This window comes from Lycorma delicatula, chromosome 5, assembly GCF_047948215.1.
Source record: "Lycorma delicatula isolate Av1 chromosome 5, ASM4794821v1, whole genome shotgun sequence".
NCBI lineage: Eukaryota > Metazoa > Arthropoda > Insecta > Hemiptera > Fulgoridae > Lycorma > Lycorma delicatula.
Window position 1 is genome coordinate 11,225,554 of NC_134459.1, and position 18,451 is coordinate 11,244,004.

Genomic DNA, 18,451 nt, shown 5'->3' on the forward strand with positions numbered 1-18,451 from the left:
GACTAACAGACGTCTATACGATTTTAAAGTTTAATTTTGTTTAGAGGGAAATATAATAAATATATGAAAGGAAGCGATATAAAAACATATGTATAAAAGGAAACACTTGTAGACGACACAAATTGTACACATGTTGTACTATCATACAGGTGAGAGAAAGAAAAACAGAGAAAGATAGAGTGAGAATGGAGAGAGGTAATTATTGCAATTTATACAAATGATCATCGCGTGATACGCCAGTCATGCGGAGAGTGGCGAGCTTGTAATTCCGTAAAATTAATTGTAAAGGGGGAAACGTTTCACACATATACACATATATTGCATTAAACACTCACGCGCGCAGCAGGCAGGCAAGCAGGTATCACTTTAGGAACGATGTGCTTTAATGCGCCAGTTAAAAATAACGCCCATAACGACGACGTCAAACTTAATTTTTCAACCGTAAATGATAACTGAATATTTAGTTGTTATTTTTTTTTTTAATCTCATAAATACAAACATAGATTGTTTGCGCATTTTTATTACAAAAAAAAGAGAAATGACTTTATTATTTATTTAATACTAAAAATCTATGATTTTTCTCCTACAGTAAATAATAATAATCAAGATTAATTTATTAGTTATTATATTTTTAGTTTAAAATAATTATAATACATAATATGTTGTAATTCTAAACATCTGTGCTGTCAACGCAAACATTCAACCTCATACATCTTATCGAAATTAATTTCTTATAATGCTTTTAATATTAGAATTTTATTTGATTCTTTCAAATTATTAAGTGAAATGTTCCTTTTCCATTTCTAAAAATTATATGGTATTCTAATATTTTTTTTTGTATTCAAATTTACTTATGGTTCCGGTAAATTGGAACCGTTTTTATATTAAAAACTGCGGCAAAACAAAAAATCATCCCACGATAAATTTCAGATTATGTGATGGACCTAAAAATTATTAAGAAAAACTGATTAAATGTAATATTCCAATGTTTTAATCAAGTTATTAACTTCTTTTTTTTTTGTGAAGGGAAACAGGAAACGCATCTAAATTTATTGAATTATTTTTTAAATCTACAGCACGAGATCGGTAGAAATTTTTGTTATACATACTTAAAGATTTACATCGAATTTTAGTTTTTAAATTTGTACAAACCTTAATGTCAATTAACTATGTAAATGCATAGACGTTATATAAATTAGCAGAAAAAAAAATGCTAAGAATAAATTAATCTGTATTTCAGACGGCTATAAATTCATCAAAATTTTGATAAAAATAAAGCGATATTCTGTGACAGATTACTTTCGTATGAATTAGTTATAATAAAGAGTTGATGAATAAAACAATATTAGATTGGTTAGGGAGTGCGTAATGGGATGAGATGCATGTGTATCGAGCCTTTACTTCAAGTGAGTGAATAATATTGATTGAAGGTTCATTATTATTATTACTATTATTTTATTATTATTATAATATATATACAACCTGCTAGGATAGTAGCTGCTTCTAGCTACCACCAGTATTATGGTATATTAGATGGGTGTAGTATATATTGTATATACGCTGTATATACCGCACATCGTCTACTGTTTATGCCACCACGGCTACCCCACTCAAATTAGTCGAGATATTGAAGTGCATCACGCCAATTACGATCCATATCTGAGTGCTTACATGTAATAATTTATCAGCCGTAATAAATGAAATTATCCGCAACGATATTGCGTTACAGAACAATAGAGATTGAAGGGATGACTTGACGATACTAATCGACGTACAATATTCAAATCTTTTTTAAGAAAGCAATTCAGCAGTAATTTAAATTAACTGTATAAATTTAATTTTCTTTTCTTTAATAGTTTCATGTATACATGGAAAGATACCACACCAGCCTTAATTGACATAATATTTTAATTACAAAAAAAAAACAAATGATAGATAGCCTATTAAAAAAATCTGATGTGGACACCACATGACTTCCTTATACGTCTATTAAATTACATTCTTTAATAAAAGCGGAAAGTTATACAATTGCTAAAGTATTAGTTTCTAATTAACATCAAATATTTATACGATTATTAATTCAACAATCTTACATGAAATATTAGGATAGAGTAAAAGTCCCCTTAGTTACTCGTATTGCTAGATCAGTATTATTTGTATCTTTGTGAGTTGCTGATTAAAAAAAGTTACAGATTTCTGGTGTGTCGAATAAATTGAAGTTAATAATAATTGTTAAAACCAAAGAAAGAATAGAAACATTAAGAGAAGATGATAAATATAAAGAGGAAGAAAAGGAAAGACCGCGGAAAAAATAAAAAGATTAAGAGACGACGATGAATACAAAAATTTAAAAGATAAGAATGTTTTGCAGTTTATTAAAGATCGGGTGTGTATGTTGAGACATACACACCCGATACACCCGGTGTGTATATGTTCTTGTGAGGTTCTATTTTTCAATGGCTTTGTAGTAAACGTTAATGTAGATAATATTAAACAGAAATTCCAGAATAATTAAATTAAATTAAACGGAAATTAAACTAGAAAATAATAAGATTCTAAATTATAGTTTTCAACTAATATATTAAATTATCAGATGTTTTAAGAAATCTATTACATATACACATAAGTAATAATGCCGTTAAATTAAATTACACATATTTAAAAGTACATAAAATTTTATTTCACTTACACTTCTGATTTTTTATTCATTTTTTTTTTGTAATTTTATTCTTGTTTTTAGTGTTTATTGTTATTATAGAATTATTATTTATTGCAATTTTTTTTTTACAATCACGGGTTCATAATTATTAATAAATCAGTACATTTAAATTTAAAAAAAAAAGTTAAAAAATAAATTAAAAAAAGAGTTAAAAAAAAGGTGATGAAGTCTGATTCGAACCGATGTGATGTGAATTTCCTTGTAAGATCCAAATATTTCATTAATTAAACTTTTTTTGGCTATAACTCTAGAATTAACGAAATTAACTACCACTTATAACACATCGTTGAAAATCTCTGAATGAGAACTTATTATTGCAGTTAAGAAAAAGTTCAAAATCCATAATTCTGGAAATTTTGGGCTTTTTTGGATACCTTTGGTTCAGTCGATTGCAATCAAAAGGGGAGGAGTACAACTAGATGTTACAACAAATCTAAATCAAAAATTTCAACATCCTACAGCTAATCGTTTTTTAGTTATCCAAGATACGTACGTACGGCCAGACGTCACGCCGAAACTAGTCAATGGATTTAGGGATGGTCAAAATGGATATTTCCGTTAAAATCTGAAAACCGAAATTTTTCGCGAAATAATACTTCTTTGTACGAAGTAAAGAACTAAAAAGAATACGTAACTCAACTTTTAATCATTATTATTATTTTCCCAGGTTTTTAATTACTGAAGGAATATATTACTACCGATTAAAAATATTTCCAATGAGAAAATTTCATTTGTTTTTTTTTTTTTTAATTTTGACTTTATTAATTTCAAAAATAGTAAAATTTTGATAAAAATTATTCAACATAAGTTTATGTGTTGGCCTTTATTTGGTTTTCGTTCGTCTGATCATGAAATTTAATATAATGTCTTTAGTATTAAGAAGATTAATTCTAATAAATTAAAAATGATAAAAGATGTGTGTAAGTAAAAGAAGAAAAATGTTAAAATGTTAAGGTACTTCGGTTGTATTCACCGAGTTGATCTAATGGGAACTAGTCATCGCAAATCAGTTGATTTTGGAGTCAAGAGCTCTAATTTTCAAATCTTAGTAAAGGCAGTTACTTTTATACGGATTTGAATACTAGAGTGTGGATACCGGTGTTCTTTGGCAGTCGGGTTTCAATTAACCACACATCTTAGTAACGGTTTTCCTAAGACTACACTTCATTTACATTCATACATATCATCCTCACTCATCCTGTGAAGTAATACCTTACGATGTTTCCGGAGGATAAACAGAAAAAGACGGAGGTACTTGGGTTGTGGAATATGTAAGGATGAAAAGATCAAACGGGAAATTAATTGCGTAGAGCAGAGCAAATTTTAGGAGGATTTTAAGCAAATGTAAGAAGTTTCATACGTCGTAAAGAAGTACAAATGAAATGTAGTAAGGATGCCTTCATGTTTTACTATGTCCCGATTGTAAAGTTTTTAAGAAAGATGAATAATGAAATAAAGCCAATATGATGTGGAAAACTAATAGAGAGAATTGAATAAGACGACAAAGACAGTTCGGGTACTAAATTGTTAGGTACAAAGAACGCCAAGCGGACGAGTACCAAAATAAACTTTTAATCAAAGTGCAATTGCAGAGTGTTCAAAAGGTGACGCAACGTTATGGAAGAATGTTCCTTTTTTTTGTTGAAAGTTTAATTGAGGAAAAACGGGTTACACAATGCAATAGAGAATATTCTCTGTCTCCCGATACATTAGATATGCCAGTTATGCCGAAACCCAGAATTCCTTCACAGAAAAGTACGGTGTGGATGCATAAGCGGCTACACAAGTTCTAAATGACAGAGAATCTGGCAGATGGAGCCAAAAATGGTCGACCAAAAGTGCTAACACCAGGAACGTTGATCGACACGCAAGCTATTATATTCTCTAAGTCCCAAGAAATCTGTGCGACGCCTATCTATCCGTTCCGGTGACTTCGTCGATAGTGCTCGAACGGCATTACCCAAGTTTTTAAAGATGCATCCTTTCAGAATTCTTGTTGTTCATCAGTCGTTACCTGCAGATATTGGAAAACATGTAGCTTGTTGTCAGCAGATCATGTCATCTGTAACGCCAGATGGGGAAGAAATCGATGATCGGTTTAGGTCTGACGAGGCACGGTTCCGCCTTGATGGGTACGAAATTCACGAATTTGGAGTACGGAAAATCCACATCGGCTACACGAGTCTCCTCTGTAAGGACAAAAAGCGGTTGTTAAGTGTCGTGCGGTTTCAGCAGGACAATTCTACAATTCATACAACCAACCAACAGTATGACTTTCTTAGATCAGTTTTTTCATGGACAAGTGATTTCGAAGGGGCTGTCAACCCCTCGGTCTCCTGATTTATCCTCTTTTGGCTTTTTCTTGTGGGAGATACCTTAACGATGCCGCTTACAAAACTCAACCTCACACCGTTCCCGAACTGCAGAGTGAAATTGAACGATGTATCGCAGAAATTTCGCAACAAACTTTGTAACATGTGTTTAAGAGCATACAATTTCGTATTCAATTATGTGAATCGCATAATAACGGAGGCCACTTTCAACAACGATTGTAACTTACTCATTTTCCCATAAGGTTGCGTCACTTTGTAAACACTGTGTAAAAAATCCTACAGAAATACTAAGAAAGAGATGGTCGGAATATCTAAAAAAAAAAGACTTGAAACAGAGAAAAAAGAAAGTCTTTGACAGACCTCGGATCTGTAGCTATACGCCTAATGACAACTGGATAAAGGGAAAGGATATGACGACGATATATGCTAATTTAATATCTCAAATGCTGATGGAATCAATTAAAACGTTTTACCATCAAAAAATTTTACCATTAATTTTTCCATTAAAATATTTGAAAGAATTCACAAAAGTACTGCATTCATAAAATTTGATTGTATTTATTATTATTATATTTTTACTGCTTCAACCTATAGACTTTGATTTTTTATAATTTTTTCTCTAAACGAGACACTAGTTCGTTTTTATCCTTTAAAGTTGTTAAAAGGATAATAAATCCTCTTGTTAAAAAGGGTTAAATTTTTAAAGAAAATTAGTTTTCAATTTTATAGCTCAAAATTATTAAATAAGTTGTGGAAATGATACTTAGCATTTTTCCTACTCCTTTTAATACCTTTGGGTGTAAAACCTTCGGAAAAATTCGATCTTTCTAATTTTTTTGGTTAATTTTTACCAGTTTAACATATTTTTTAGACTACTTTTTTCATCTTTTTAAAGAAAACAAAGTATTTGAATAAACAGTGATGATAAATACAATTTTATAAATTCAAAATAAGTTTAAAACTTATTATTTTTAGAGGGATTAAATTTTAAACTGTGTGTAATAGCAGGGGAAAATTTTTCAAACTTTTTTAGTAATAGAGACATTTAAAAATTTAACACAAAACTAAAATCGAATTAAATACCTTGTATTAAAAAAATAATGTTAGTTACACTTAATTAATATTTATACAATTAACATATATTTTCCTAAACTAAGAAGAAAAATACATATTAGTACATTGCAGTAGAATATATTGTAGACAATATTGAGTTCTATAATCCGTACGCTGTTGAAAGGAGAAACTGTCTCCTTTCAACAAGGAACATTTTGTCAGAAGGAACAAAGAGGTAAAATCTTAGCCTTTATCGATAAATAGACAAGTAATAGGAAAAATTCCTTATATAAAAATAATGAGTGGATAGATGATGTTATACTACGTATAACATCATTGAGCTTTAATAATCCTCAATAACTTGATTTGCCTACTATATTATGATTGATAAATTCGGATCATCAGCGTAAAGATGCATTAAAAAAAAAAGACACTTATTTAAAGGAAAACTTTTTGTAAGGGATACAATAATTATCTGAAATTCATAGAAATAATTTTTTTTTTTTGTTAAAACCTCAATTCCCAAATGAATATGGAAAGAGAATTTTTTATCAGCTGTTGCAACAGTTAAACATTTGTGTAAAAAAAATTAAATTATTTTTTAAATATGAGTTCTTACAAACGAAGAGGACCTCTCTATCTTTGTATTCAATTATCATTCTAAGATAATAATATTTAACTTACCAAAAAGGCGTTAAAAAACCTTATTTGACGACAAAGTTTGTAAATATAAGATGTGATAAATGAGATTTAAAATAAACTTTTAAGCATATAAGAAAGTGATTTCTAATAATTGTAAAACAAGTAATTCTTGTTTTATTATGATCAAACTGATATTTGTTACGATAAAAAAGACATGCGTTCTACATCGATATAAGTTCATTGGTAACCTGTAGTAAAACTAACAGGGAGAAATCCTTTTTTTGTGAAAGAATTTTTTATTTTTCATCTTACAGTATTTTAATTATCGGAACATTTTTTTTTTATTGAACTTAATCGAAATTTTTATTAAATGGAAAAGATGATTTCGTAACTAAAAAACTTTTTATAAATAATAAACTTTTTATCATGAAACCAACATTCTTAGAAAAAAAAAGAAATACAACAAATTAAGAATTCACTAACATAACTTTATACATACCTGATCCTTTTCGACGAAGCCTATAAATGCAGTCCTTTCTATTTCAACAGGCTGACCGGCCCTGTCGTATAATGCAATCACGAAATGGAAGAAATTAGACTTCCGAAGATTACTGGGCGGTTGTTTTTCAAAATGTGCCCGCCCAACACCAACACTGCAAAAAGAAAAAGAAAATAATATATTATATAATAAACTAATTATTCGTGGCTTAAAAGTAATTATCGACTGTGTATTCCAATTAAGAGTCTTACTGAAGAGTATCTTTATATTTACGCGTAATTAATTTAATCCTTTGATTAAACGAATGTTGGAATGGACTCTAGGAGAGAGGAGAAAACGTGGACGACCTCTAAAGCTGTGAATATCTGAAGTAATGGAGGCGATGGAGAGAAGAAATTTGGGGAAGGAAAGTTGACGGAATAGAAGAGTTTAGCGGTTGGGATCTGAGAGATGACCTTTATAGTTGTAAACACTCGCCTAGAATAGATATCAAAAGGCCTAAAAGTATGAGATATAAAACGCATATAAAGAGAGAGAGAATTTAATATAAAAAATGTATTCGATAAATTACAAATATATTTCGATGTTCATACCCACAATACGGTAAAAAACTTCTATTAATATCACCTTTTAAGTAGCCTTCATTTTAGAATAAGCAGGAATTTATCTGCTGATAGTTCTCCCCTTTTCACCCACTAAGCTTATTCTGAAGAATCGCAAAAAAAAAACAATGCTCGGATTAGTTGGCAGAATCTGTTCCCCACCAGATCAGTTTTTAGGTCTCAGCACCATTAATAATTAGCAGAGTTGGACCTACAATCATAGAACTAAGTAAACAAAAAAAAGCTGACAACACAGTTGTAGGACTTTCCCGTAACGCGGCTAAGGTCGCGAGTCAGGAAAGTCCTACTACAACTGCGGGTTGTTTCTGATGCACGTCTTAAACATACATACGCACATAACTTAATTAAAAACATTTATCGTTATATTTAAATAAATTTTTTTTTCGTTTAATTCAATGATTTTAATTAAAACTTGCGCGCATACCCCACCTAATTCGTGCTGGTGAGACGATATTAGCGGTGACGGTCGTCATTAACTAAACTGACGTAATTGCACTACTTACATAGAAAAAATTTCGCTTGTACGGTCAGCAGACTGGTGTAGCCACGAGGCTTAACGCACCAGGTATCGAATCGACCGGGCGATCGAGTTCGATACCCGGCTAGACCGATTTACTTTTTTATACTTTAAATATTATTCATTTATTTAATTTTACCGCTCATCTGTGACGTCACAATATAGCAAACGACTAAAATAGCATTTTTTGAAATGGGGGTGCAATTATGCAATACCTTTTTTGCAGATATTGCTATTTTTTAAACGTTAACAAATGCGCCTCAGAAAATTTGACTTTAATTAGGCGAAATCTCGAGGCACTGAGGTTGACCTTGCTCTAGAGCTTCATCCCTATTACCTACTAATTTTTTTGTAAACTCAGTTGTAAATTAAAGTTGTAAAAAGTTGTAAATTAAACATTTTCATTAAAGAAAAAAAAATCTTTTACTTCATTATTATATTTCTGTCGTCAATGGCAAGAGAAATAAATTATGAATTTTCTTCGTCAAATGTGTGTGTGTGTGTACTCTTCCTTTCTTACCGCAGTCACTACTATTCTGTATTTTTATAATTTAGTTTCTTTTCAGGTTTCTAGAAAGTATGAATACTTCAATTTTTATTTATCAGCCATACTCACAACCATGAGGATAATGAATACTAGAAGGTGCAGGGGGCGGAGCCCTTTGGATAGAGGGGAAAGGTGACCGAAGCGAGCTCTGTGGCCTTGGGGTAGGTACCGTGGCTCCAGTGGTCCAGGGGCGGAACTCCGGTCGGCTGATAACAATATAACAACACAGAAACATTTTTAATCGTATAAATTTTTATTGATTTCTTTCATTTCTGCTTTATAAAAAAGGAAAATAAAATCATTTACCGATAGACTACAATTAAAGATATTGTTATACCGTTCAAATTATAAACGGCTATTTTAGTTTGTTACTTCATGCCATAATATATTTAGATTTATCTATTATATTTTTCTATAAGAAAGTTACTTATAGTAGTTTATTTTTTTGTTTCACATCATGGAAATCTAATCAAATCAGTCCGCTAAAAAGCATCTTTTAAGAATAAAATAGAATAAGTGTGTTAACACTTCGTCGAATCCCTGTAAGTAAATGATAATATGATTTCCATCCGGAACGTTCTGGGTTCACTGGTCAAACTTGACGATTTTTATATTATAAAATATTTCATTTACAAACAGCATAGCTTTCTTTAACCGGGCGTAGATATATTCTAGAAAGTATTAGATAATAATAAAAGAGGCTTGAAAATTTTTTAGGTATACGTACGTTCTACTATGTATACATACAATGTTTTAACTGCAACGGTTATAGGTACTCTACACGAAACAGAAATCACTCCCGAAAACGTCATAGTCATTTCTAAGAAAATCAAGTATCACGTGCCAGACTAACTCTCAGAAAGCAACTCTGATGAGTGCCACTTATACCTCTGGCGCTTTGTATATATATGTTATGTGAGAAATACTTTAACAGGTAGTGTAAAACAACAAATTAATGTATTCACTTTTTGTGGGATCGATACACTTTACACTGTCTACACTCAGTAGGGAAAGAAAAAATAATACAAATTTAAAAGAAATTATTCATTTTTATGCGCTTTATTTTTCTACCCCTAATGATTAACAAGCAGTGAATTCAATGCACCTTTTGATACCACGAAGACCTAATTTACTAATTCTAAGAAGTAATTTTTTGTTTTACATTATTTGTTATAACTTTTCTCATAATTGGAAAAAAGTATAATGCAACCGAGACACATTAATCAAAGATACTTTCTATGAAAATGACGATGGTAATTAAACAGAGTGATTCAGAAGAAAAGGGAAATAATTTTGGAACCGATTTCTCGAGCTTGAAATAAGGAAAATAGTTTCATAACAAACATATATCCGAAAACGCTTTGTTATCGAGTTACGGCTAGGGAAAAATTTCTCTGGACTCCCCGCAAACAAAAAGTAGTCATAATGAAATTTTGAAAGGCTTTATATAAGAGGTAAATGTAATGGTTATTTATGTTTTTTGATTTGAAAAATCGAATAAAACAGATCCAGAACTGTATCTTCCGTAAGTTTCTTATATCCAACGAAAAACAGGAAAATTTAGTGACACAAAAATTACGGGTTTTTTTTTATAAGTATAATACTTTGTCAAATGACTACTAACTAATGAGAAAATTTTATTATCAAAACGTATAGAGAGTTTGATTCTGAAAAAAAATTGGTCTAATAAAGTCTATGAAAAACAAAAAAAAATCAACTTTTATTATAAAAAAAAAAAACAATAGAAAAATATTATGAATTTGTAAAAATTAAAAACAGATGCTATACATAGATATTACTTAAGGTGAAGAAATAGAAGTATTATTACTTGTAGAACTGAATATTACACGCATTTCCATTGTGTTTGATATGAAGATATATTACAACAACCAGTTCAGTAAAGAATAACTGGAAACATCTTCCCTGTTAACAAAGGCATAAAACCTTTATCGTATGATTCCTATTCTGGTAGTTAAGAAATTCCTATTAAAGTAGTTACGAAATTTTGGGAATGAGATCTGTCTTAGACCATGTAAATTGTAAGCATTTTATGTCGCGTATTTTGCCGTATTTTGCAGCATATTTTGTCGCGTTTCGTGGCTAGATCAGAATATTGAGAAATTGACAATTGAAAATGTTTATATAATTACAATTTATTAGTTAAAGAACTTAAGTAAAACAAGACAAATCAATAATAATGACAATAGTAATAATAATAATAAACGACAGTCATAAATAACTCACAATCATAATGAGAATAATAAATAAATAATGATCATAGTAATCACAACAATAATAATAATAGTAGTAACAATAATAATAATGATAAATGTCAATAATAAACAGTGATTACATGCAAAACATAATTTAAAGTAATCGTAACGATTCATTCACAGGTAGATATATAGTGAAAACCAGAATTCAGTTTCATTGACAAAAGACATTACACGACCGCTAAGTCTTAATACGTTTAACCATTAATCTTATATTAGCAACAACAGTACAATAGATAAGACAAGTATAAAGTTCTTTCACTACAAATAACTTTAATGTTCACAAATAAAACTATTCTAAGAATTTACGAATAAAATTTAGTACATTATCTCTTTTACTTGTAGTCATACAGTAACTCACCGAGTTACTTGTTTTCGTGTACTGGAATTACTTATGGCGTTACCTTTCTTTCTTTTTCCTGTTTAGCCTCCGGTAACTACCGTTTAGTTAATACTTCATAGGATGAATGAGATGATATGTATGAAGTGTAAATGAACTGTAGTCTTGTACATTCTCAGATCGACCAATCCTGAGATGTGTGGTTAATTGAAACCCAACCACCAAAGAACACCGGTATCCACAATCTAGTATTCAAATCCATGTAAAAATAACTGGCTTTACTAGGACTCGAACGCTGGAACTCTCGGCTTCCAAATCAGCTGATTTGGGAAGACGCGTTCACCACTAGACCAACCCGGCGGGTTTATGGCGTTACCTTAGTTGCATTGAACCTGCACTCGAAATTCGTTCCTTCACTGACCTCGCAGAATATTCCCGCTTCAAATTCGCATAATAACTCCTCTATCATAGCTCTCTCGCAGGTTCCTTCCAGACTCACATCGTAACGTCTTGCTTAGACTAATTCGCAGAACTACCATCATAACGTCTCGCTTAGACTGATTTCGTAGTACTGATTTTTAATTCATCTTCCCAACAGTATTTATACTTCTATCCTCTTTACCTACCGGACTGGACCCAACCGCCCTCACATTTTCCTATAAAATTCCAAACCTTGGTCTGGTAACTCTTCTCATGGAACGACATATGTTTAGTGTGTCAATGGGCAGTATTACAAAAGACGATTGTTAAACGGACCTGTTATTTTTACTAAACGGGTTTCTTTTAGTCCGTTTCTGGATTTCCTACATTATTAAATTTTCTACTACTTTTTTCTTAATTGGCAGGAATCTCTTACTCAAGTCCGCTATAATGACCTTGTTACAATATTATAACTGATACATGTTATTTGTGATAAAATGCCAATTATATGTAAAAATTTACACAAATTTTGATACCTCGGTTAATTTCAAGCAGAATATTTTAAAAAAATATATAAAAGGTAAATCAAATGAGTTGAATTTAACTATAAAAATGACCTTGACAACGAATAGTATGTTTTTTATGATCTTGTTCAAATTACAATAAGCGACACACACATTAACTGGAACAGTTAAATTTATTTAACTTTATCTTAAAGTCAACGGTTACCTTAAAGTGATAATTTGAATTCTGACCTAGTGATCTAGAAAGATAAGGCTGGTAAGAACAGGTAAATAGTTATTAGACTGTCTTTAGTACGTGGTTAAGCCGATGTAGTTGATCTGAAAATATCTGCCTTTATACCTCCAGGGACTCGCCCAGTTTATACGTAAATTTGAGTATTTCATACTTTATACGTTATAACACACGAATGTAATAACTAAACTGCATTGTTTAAACTACTATCATTATTATAATGTCTATTACTCGTATTTAAATACGGTATAAATGTAGTCATCGTAGAAGAACTAACTTATTTGGTTTAAATTATCATTGTTTAACAATATATCGCTATAGAATTTAAGTAAATAGTTAAAATTATACCCATTTTATTTACTTTCTTTTATTTATAGGTCTCAATTAAAAGAGGTCAATATAATAATATAACGCTATAATTTTCTTTTTCATTCAAAATAAAACAAATTTATGAACGTCCTATTAATTTCTGTGAATATATGTACAAATATTCTTATAATTTTATATATATAAATATATATATTTTTTCCCCGCATAGTTCATCTTGAAACATGTTAGATCATTTATTTATTTGTTTTTTTTTTCTGTTTTTCTATCTGCCCAGTACCTCTTTATTGTTTTATTTTCATTTTTTAATACTTCTTTAAAATTTATTTTTTTCTTATAACTTCTTCAGTTATCTTTAGTTCTGTTACGTCTTTTTGGGCTTGTGTGGACCATTTGCCTTTAGTTTTTTTATACGGAAGAAATTAAAAATTTGTTTAGTAAATCTACTGTTATTCATTCTAAATAAACGGGAGCAAAATGCAATTCGTTTTTTTCTTATCGTGTTTCAAAATTTTTCCATTTTAGTATAAATTTTGTTACTTTTAATTAATTTTACCTGATTATTTTGAAATTTAGGTCCTAAAATTTTTCTTTCTTTTTTCTAGATTTTCTAGTTTCTCCGCATCCGTGCTTCAGACTTTATCACAGTTTCAGTGTCGAAATTTTGAATTCCACCATAAAGACTCTTATATGTGTTATATGCACTGTTATATGTGTATTTTTAGCTGGAAAGTTAACTTCATTTTATTAGCTCTAACTGTTAACTCTTTTTTATCTAAAGAGTTTCAACTGATCCATTTTCCGAAATATTTTTAATTATCCACTTTCTCTATTTTTTTATTGATTTATACTAAGGATTTATTGATTTATACTTTCTCTAACCTGGTTTAAAGAAATTCTGGCAGTTTTTAACATAAATATATACATATATACGGTGTACAAAAAAAAAGAATATTGGAGTTTTAAAGCTACTTAATATATCTTAACTTTGACTTGACAATAATGTCTCACAAATAATATAAAAAGAATAACCCCTACAAGTGTTCAGTGTGTGCACTTTCCTCACGCGGCACACACCCGTACAATAGGTAAGATCGTACAATAATTTATAACCGGCATGTCTGGAATAACGGAAGCGACAGCCGCTTCAATCCAGTGTCTTGAATCGGGTCCATCAGTAGGTAGCAGAGTCACACACAAACACACACACACCTTGGAGGCGACCGCAAACAAGCTCTGTCATTGGGTCCATGCTGACCAATTAAGCTTCAGAGAAAACGTCATTCAACCGTTCCCGGGCTGAGTTATGCCAGTGAGTAAGTGCACCACCTTTTTGCCATATAAAATTATCTGGTTCATCAAGATTTGAGGAAAGAGCCATGTAAGCGGCATATTCAAATAATCAACTCCTATTACACTTGCTTAAGCAAAAAGACTCGGAAACCTGAGTTTGGGATATCGCATAGAAAAATTTAATTTTGGAGACAGCATTTCGCATTGTAAGAGTTGTTGCGGATTATCTGATCTCAAGATACGTCATTGTGCGTGTTAACGTTTCCAGTAATATGAAACGTTAACTCATCGCTGAACATAATACCCGATCACGAAAGTCGTCATCTTCATGTTTGAACATATCAGCACGGTCAGCATAGTCGGTAAGCTTCGAATCCTGCAACAGCTGTAAACTGTATGGACGCATATGTAAGCCTTTCCTTAAAGCACTTCACACTGTCATTGCTATTTCCCAGCAAGCCTTTCAAACACATCTTTTAGTACTACGCAAGAAAAACTCCCTGACACGTTCAAAATTTTCTTTAGACATCCCAACTCTTCCTTATAACCAGACATCCGGTCGTTTCAAACTATTAATTTCCTGTTAAGAAATCGTAAAATCTATTTAAAATACTTTCGGCTTTCAAAAATCATCTTCGAAAAATTTAATAATTAAAACATTTTTTTGAAAGCTCGTATATAAAAAAAGGTGTATAGGTATAGTTCGACCTTATTGCCTTGGCAATAAGGTCGAACTATAAAAAAATTAAATAAAGAATCAGTCCAATATCCAAACTCAATAAAAAAGCGTAAATACTGTTCCAAAAAATCCTACCTTCAGTAACCAGTCCTACGTACCGTGTACATCTTAGAAAAAAACCGTAAATAAAAGAAAACATCCGAAGAGCGCAGAACGACACGTTTACTCACTTCAACACTTCAAACTCGACTGGAAATTTTTACCTGCTCGACGTGAATATCACGAGATATTTCCTGAATGGCGAATTCCAAATACGAAAAAATCTTCTTCGGTGTATCAGCATTTACGAACGAAAGAGTCATCTCCAGTGTATTAGATTTCTGTTGATCGCCAAGTAAATCATCGTATTAAAGATGAACATCGTGTGATTCAGCGTAGCCAGACTCTAGTATTAGAGCCACCGGGTTGGTCTAGTGGTGAACGGGTCTTCCCAAATCAGCTGATTTAGAAGTCAAGAGTTCCAGCGTTCAAGTCCTAGTAAAGCCAGTTATTTTTACATGGATTTGAATACTAGATCGTGGATACCGGTGTTCTTTGATAGTTGGGTTTCAATTAACTACACATCTCAATAATGGTCGAACTGAGACTGTACAAGACTACACTCATACATATCATCCTCATTCTCTGAAAGTATTATCTGAACGGTAATTACCGTAGAATAAACAGGAAAAAGAAAAGGCACTAGAACGAAGCGAATTTCATGTCGCATTGGTTTGTTAAAAAACAAAGTGGGTTTAATCTTACGGAAAGTAAATCTTCATCCTTTCCGCCTACAGAAGGTTAAAAATTTAAATTTTTTTAATTCAAATTAAGTTAATCTTAATTTAATTTTGCCATTCGAGAAATCTCTAAGCTCCCCTTCATATGTTCCAGTATTACCGATCTATGAAGCTGATATAATACAGTACTAATATTTTAACAACTACATATCATTTGCGTAATAATCAGAAAGTCTTGCATTTTTAATAATCAAATTAACAATTATTAATATAGTTTTTTTATTTGTAGTCATTACATTAACTAGAATAGTTGTACTCGTAATCTTCTCAAAATATTATTTTTTACGCGTATTTTTTTCTTTTTAGAATAGAGAATTTTAAAAAGAAACCATCGAATTTAATGTTTTTAAAGAAATATTCTCGTATATAATTTAATTCGTACATATAAAATGATTTAACAGTTTTTACATGTAAAATCGGTCTACTAACCGGTATAAGGAAAAGATTTTAATTTATTAAATCATCTTAATCAGAAGTTCTGCATACTACGTTAATGTTATGTAGACCTATGTGCATATGAAGGCTATGTACGTAAATGGACTTCAATATTAGTTTACTAACGAGGGCAAGTAAACCACCACGCGGTTGTCACACGACTCGATATTATGATGATGCCAATGTATGGAACAATATATATATATATATATATATTTACGCGTGTGTTTATGTATGTGTGCAATAACTATTATGTATGATATGTTATGTACGCTATAGCCTTACTAGTAACACTATTAGCGTTTCAATGAGGTGGTATATAGTCTACACCAATCAACAAGACACAATAGTACCCTCAAGTTCTGTCCACAATGTAACAATAACCTAACCTCGGTTAGGTTACAGTCACATCCTTTTCAAATATCACCCGATTTAAGTCTTTCTTTTATTTTTTTCATATAAATTAAACAAGTTCCTTAAGGAGTTAAAAACATATAAATAGCGGTGAAGTACAGATCTCGGGGAAAACTTTACATAACGAGAAGTATTATCTGACAAGTAATAACGATGCAAGAGATTTTTGATCATTTTTACTTTAAGGACCGTATTTAACCGACAGATAGATATACATTTAGCCCACCTGATTTGAAGACCGTAAAAAAAAAATTAATAAAAAATAAATTTACCTAATAAATAAAAAATAAATTACTAAATTACTAAATTACCTAATAAAAATAAATTTTACTAAAAAAAAATAATATTTTACCTTATTCTAATGCCACCCATATACAAAATAATTCAACCTCAGTGGGCTTGCTGAGATGGATGCTCTCTGAATGAAAAAAGACGTAGTATTGATAAAATGGGATTTTTAAAGTGAACATTTTCTTCGTATTTTTGTATATTTGAGGACTATAAATAAATACTCCCTGTTTAAACAGATATTCCACAACCCCCATATCAAATTTTAAAATTTTTAGTTTATTTGTTAAGAGCTTTTAATTCTAAAATTTTTTTTCTATCAATATAAAGTAGTATATATACAGACGGTATCACGGAGTTATCCCGGGACTTTCAAAACTTATTCTACTCGTGAAAATAATGGAAAAAGTTCATAATAAACATAAGTCTGGAAACGCTTTGTGTTCGAGTTACGGCTAGCGAAAGATTTCGCCCGTATTTCAGCTCTTCTAATAAAAAGAGACCCTACTGTAATTTTTGGGAACCAGATTAAGGAGTAAATTTGGTAGTTTCTTCTGTAATTTGAGTTGGTAAATACGAATAAACAGGTCCCAGAACTGTAACTCGAATAGTTTTTAAGATATCCACGTAAAACACAAAATTCGGTATGGAAAAACAAGTTTTTTGTAGGTTTGTTGTACGCAACTTTGTTAAATGAGTAATAAATTCGGAATATTTAGTAACAAAACTTGTATAGAATTTAGTTTTGACTATATAGATATGTGTGTATGTATGTGTGTATGTGTGTGTAGAGGTAGATTTGTTTTGTACTTTGAAATTTATTACACTTATATATAAAGAAAAAGGTTTCGTATTATAAGTTTAAATTCCTACAAATATTACCAAAATGGCTTTGTATTCTGTTTAGTATGATGCTTTTTAAACAACTTCAAAAAAATAATGAAAAAAAAACATTAAAAAATCTTTTACTGTTTACGATTAGTTCTAGAATCTAGAGAATGTTTTATTTTTTAACAGGGAAACATATCTCAAATAAAACTTTATAAAGTATTAGATCAAAAATCGAATACAATTTTATTAATATTTTCGTATTGTAGACTTGAAATCGTTGTAAATTAGCTGGAATTAAAATTGTAGGAAAATTAAAAAATAAGAAGATAATTGTTTAATGCAACAATTATTTTGAATTCATTGAAAAATAGATATTTCCAATAAAAAAGAAAATCTAGTTCATAAATTTATAGAATAGTAAATAACTACCGGTACCTTGCTACTCCGTAATGTTATTACAAAGTAATATTATATATTTTAAAAATTCGGTTAAAAATCTATTTCATTCACAACACGTCTCATCACTAACCCCCTTGTTTTTATCTTTCCTTTACTACAATAATTAAAATGCGTGCTCAAAACCTATTTCCAGTCTGACCAGATGTTTTACTGGACGGATTTTG

At 30.6% G+C, this 18,451-nt stretch overlaps 1 protein-coding gene across 1 annotated transcript in view; it reads right to left on the reverse strand.

Moving 5' to 3' along the window:
- kn (EBF transcription factor knot) overlaps window positions 1–18,451 on the reverse strand; it is a 383,752-nt gene that overhangs the window by 328,768 nt on the left and 36,533 nt on the right. Inside the window, exon 2 of the mRNA XM_075365598.1 lies at window positions 7,247–7,400. Within this exon, the coding sequence (XP_075221713.1) occupies window positions 7,247–7,400 (154 nt within the window). The remainder of the gene's footprint in view (window positions 1–7,246; window positions 7,401–18,451) is intronic.